The 4,255-nt window shown below is 49.5% G+C and overlaps 1 protein-coding gene across 1 annotated transcript; it reads right to left on the bottom strand.

Annotated features, from left to right (window-relative positions):
• Positions 1–466: 466 nt before the first annotated feature.
• Positions 467–4,106, bottom strand: LOC111544615 (polynucleotide 5'-hydroxyl-kinase NOL9). Its single transcript, XM_026449926.1, has 3 exons — positions 3,892–4,106; positions 1,606–1,739; positions 467–915 (listed from the first exon to the last, which is right to left on the bottom strand). Exons 1-3 carry the CDS (start codon positions 4,100–4,102, stop codon positions 766–768), a joined length of 495 nt encoding a protein of 164 aa, XP_026305711.1. The 5' UTR covers positions 4,103–4,106; the 3' UTR covers positions 467–765.
• Positions 4,107–4,255: the final 149 nt, after the last annotated feature.

The following is a 4,255-nucleotide window of genomic DNA, read 5'->3' as shown; positions in this document are numbered from 1 at the left end:
CTCCCAAAGTGCTGGGATTACAGGCTTGAGCCACCGCGCCCGGCCTTATTTTCTTTTTTAAAAGATAAGGTCTTACTCTGTCGCTCAGGCTGGAGTAGTTGGTGTACTCCAGCCTGGAACCCAGAGGCTCAAGCAATCCTCCAGCCTCAGCCTCCCAAAGTGCTAGGATTACAGGTGTGCGTGAGCCACCACACCTGGCCCTATCTATTAAACCTTGATTGAATGTAACAGAGCAAGTACAACTGCACCAAATGGATGGGCTATAACCATCCACACTGGTTCCAAGGAAGCAGACTGTCGCTGGCCCCCAGGTCTGCACGTGGCTCAGGCAACGCTGTGGTGAGCCCTTGTATCCATTATGCTTGAGATCCCGCAGGTCGGCCTTCTTCCTTCCTTCTCAGTACATTGTAATGGCCCCAGTTTCCGTATTTTTATCCTGATTCTAATAACCGGGTCCTTGAAGAACTTTCTGAGGAATCTCTGTTTTAATGGCACACAAACTGTTCTCTGCCGTTTTACTCCCTCTGGAAAGCACACCAGACAGCAAGTATGAGTACCACACAGAAGACTAGAGCAAATTCTAGCTCATGCAGCTTTAAAAGAGAAACTTAAGACTACTATACGGCATTCACGAATTACACAGGAAACAGTGTTGCTAATAAGGGCACCATTCATGGCCATGAAACTCCATCATGTCTCTCGTGGTCAGGCTTGAGACAAAGTTTTCAGGTAGGAAAGTTTCTTCCCTTGTTAAAAACGCGAGCATCACTTCATTTTTCGACAGAACTTAGGTCTTCGGTATAGTTTCTCTTTATGTGCCTCCTCAGGTTCTCTTGCTCCAATTTTCTCTGATGCTCCAGGAATTTTAAAATTGTAATCCGTTGTGACGTAAGGTACGGTCCCTTCGATCCCACGCTGAAATGGAAACACAAAGAGAATTCATGGAAACACTCCAGGTCCAGGCCAGAGGGGTTTACAGCGCTCTCTCCCACCTGAAGGTAGTGTCCTGACGGTCTGGGTGGGGACTTTTCACTTTTAAGGCATTTATCCCTTCCTTCAGAGCCCTCTTTAATCAACTGGCTCGGTAACAAATGTGCCAGGGCCTCCCTTCTGTCCCATTCCATCAACACAGCCAACAGCGTGAGGCCGAGTGGGGGTGCAGTGCACATCCCTTTCAAAAGAGGGACACGGGAGGATGAGAATGGTGGGAACATCCCCCGTACCCGGAGCCCACTCGCAGCCCCTGTGGCTGGCTCTGGGGCACACAGAAGCTTTGGCCTCGTACTGTGATGCCTCTGAAGACTGTCCTCAGGAGGGCAAACCTGAGAGGGCCCCTGTTTGCTCCAACACAACCTACTCCTATGTAAAGGCTCCACCACGGGTTGCAGTGAGCCCAGCTCACAACACTGACACCACGAGTGACAGTGATTCATGGTCTCAGGCCCTGGAGGCGGCCCTGACACCGTCTTGGCTCACTCAGGACCTACGACAAAGTATAGGTTTCCCAGATCACCCATTCCCATGACCCCTGACCCTACTTCAGCTCCTCACTTCCTGTGGACCTGAGTAGGCTCCTTCCAGGGCTGTGCCTGGGATAAGGCTCACCTGGCACTTAAGGACACAATGCGGAATGGCAATAGCTCCAACGAGCAGACAATTCACGGTCCTGAGGTCTTCCGGGGGCACAGGGGTGAGGATATGGTACAGCCGCTTCTCCATGTCAATGCCCCTACAGATGCCTTCAAGACATGCGCACAACACAAAAATCACCCTTTTGGAAAACATCAAACCTCTCCACCTTTAGAAACTGCAGAATGGTTTTGAACATAAGTCTTGATTTCAACTCTGTTTTGTTTTGAAAATACAAAGAACTGGCCGGGTGTAGTAGCTCACGCCTGTAATCACAGCACTCTGGGAGGCCGAGGAGGGTGATTGCCTGAGATCAGGACTTCAAGACGAGCTTGGGCAAGACGGTGAAACCCCATCTCTACTAAAAATACAAAAAATTAGCCAGGCGTGGTGGAGGGCACCTGTAGTCCCAGATACTCGGGAGGTTGAGACAGGAGAATAGCTTGAACCCAGGAGGCGGAGCTTGCAGTGAGCCGAGATGGCGCCACTGAACTCCAGCCTGGGTGACAGAGCGAGATTCTGTCTCAAAAAAAAAAAAAAGAAAATACAAAGAGTCAAGAGACAGAGTCCTTGAAAATTGGGACAGTTTGTACCTTCCCTGTGTTCGGCCATGAGGAACCAAAATGGTCTACATGCAAAAGTCCTAGATTGGGCCCGCTGAGGTAGCTACGCCTGTAATCCCAGCACTGTGGAGGCTGAGGCAGGTGATCGAATGAGGTCTGGAGTTTGCAACCAGCCTGGCCAACATGGTGAAACCCTGTCTCTACTAAAATTTCAAGTATCAGCTGGGCATGGTGGCGTGCACCTATAATTCCCAGCTACTCGGGAGTCCAAGACACAAGAATCACTTGAACCCGGGAGGCAGAGGTTGCAGTGAGTCCAAATAGACAGAGAGAGACTTTGTCTCAAAAAAAAAAAAAAAAAAAAACAAAACACACAGCCTGTGCGCAGTGGCTCACGTCTGTAATCCCAGCACTTTGGGAGGCCAAGGTGGGCGGATCACAAGGTCAGGAGTTCAAGACCAGGCTGATCAACATGGTGAAATCCCATCTCTACTAAAAATACAAAATTAGCTGGGCGGGGTGGCGCATGTCTGTAATCCAAGCTACTCAGGAGGCTGAGAGAGAAGAACCATTTGAACCTGGGAGGCGGAGGTTGCAGTGAGCAGAGATCACACCATTGCACTCCAGCGTGGGCAACAGAGCAAGACTCCGTCTCAAACAAACAAACAAACAAAAGTCCTAGATTGTTGGTGAGTACAGGCCAGGGGGAAAACCTGATCTTTCCCCATCACTGTTCCTCCTTTATGGTCTGTACTAAATGACACAATTTCTGTGAAAATGCTTTTGAGAAATAGTGTTGTCCAAATCTGAAATGTGCATTTAAGGACTTCACTAATTTGGGATTACTTAGCTCCAGCACCCTTCCAAAACTCCACGTTTATTGACCTCAAGAAACCAAGGCAGGTCAAGGAGGTGGGGACCCAATCCCGCTGGGCACTTCGAGCCCTGGTCCAGACCTTGGATCTGAGTGATGGGAAGTACCAGGCTGTGGCACAACTGCACGTGGGTTCAGGTCATTCCTGGCTATGGGGATAAATTTTAAGAGAGGAAGTGGAGAGTTCAGTTAAACTTTTCAGCAGATGGTGGTGGCTGACTAACATGCTGAGAAGAGGTGGAGGAAGCTGACATATTTTGAAGACAGAAGCCAACAGACAATGGGCTGAAAGTAGCAAACGAAGGCTAGGGGATGCCAAGGAGGGGCCAGGGTCTGACCTGGATGTCAGAGTGAATCTTCCAATGGACCAAGCACAAGCCTGGGGCAAGGAGGAGAGGGTGCGGGCAGGAGGGTCCTCAGGGTCCCAGGTCTGCATGCCAGTCAGACACTCAAGTGGAGATGTACACTGGCAAGGTGGGTTTGGAACGCAGATGAACAGCTGTGTTGGAAAACACTGCAGAAAGGGAACGCCTAAAGACGGATTTAGAAACCAGCAGTGACTGAGACAGGGGAGAAGTGTCGAGCAAGAAGAGGGCCAAGCCCAGGCCCTTGGGAATTCTACATTTATAGGAGCTGATAGATGAAGCAGAGAAATAGCTGCTTCCTTCCTGGCCTCCAGCCCCTAAGGCATGCGATATTAGATGAGTGGGGGTTCTCTGACCTCTGTAGCTTAGACACAGCTACAAGGTCAAGACCAGTCATCTACAGTAAAAGCAGTAGATCCTCTTCAGTAGGTTTATGGATATGTTTTACTCTCAGACTCACCAAAGCCCAAGCAGTCACAGATTGGAGTCTGGGCAAGCAGGATGGGCCCATTTGTGTATCCTCTGACGTCATCCTGGATCTTGCAAAGACCAACCCAGCTGGCGTTCACAGCATATAGTATATGGGTAGGGGCGACATCAGAGTGGGTAATCCGGAGCGCGACTGCATTGAAAGGGACCTGGAAAATGAATTTGCATCTCACTCTATTCATTGCTACTTTGAAAAACCACTTAATTTTCACAACTAGATTAACCAGCTATCTAAAGATAGGTCTGCCAAAGTGCCTACCCAAAAGTATCTTTTTTTTTTTTTTGAGATGGAGTCTCACTCTGTGGCCCAGGCTGGAGTGCAGTGGCCGGATCTC

Source organism: Piliocolobus tephrosceles, unplaced genomic scaffold (genome assembly GCF_002776525.5).
Source record: "Piliocolobus tephrosceles isolate RC106 unplaced genomic scaffold, ASM277652v3 unscaffolded_5415, whole genome shotgun sequence".
Lineage (NCBI taxonomy): Eukaryota > Metazoa > Chordata > Mammalia > Primates > Cercopithecidae > Piliocolobus > Piliocolobus tephrosceles.
The sequence above is the reverse complement of the archived record's forward strand: the minus strand, read 5'-3'. Positions and strand labels throughout refer to the sequence as shown.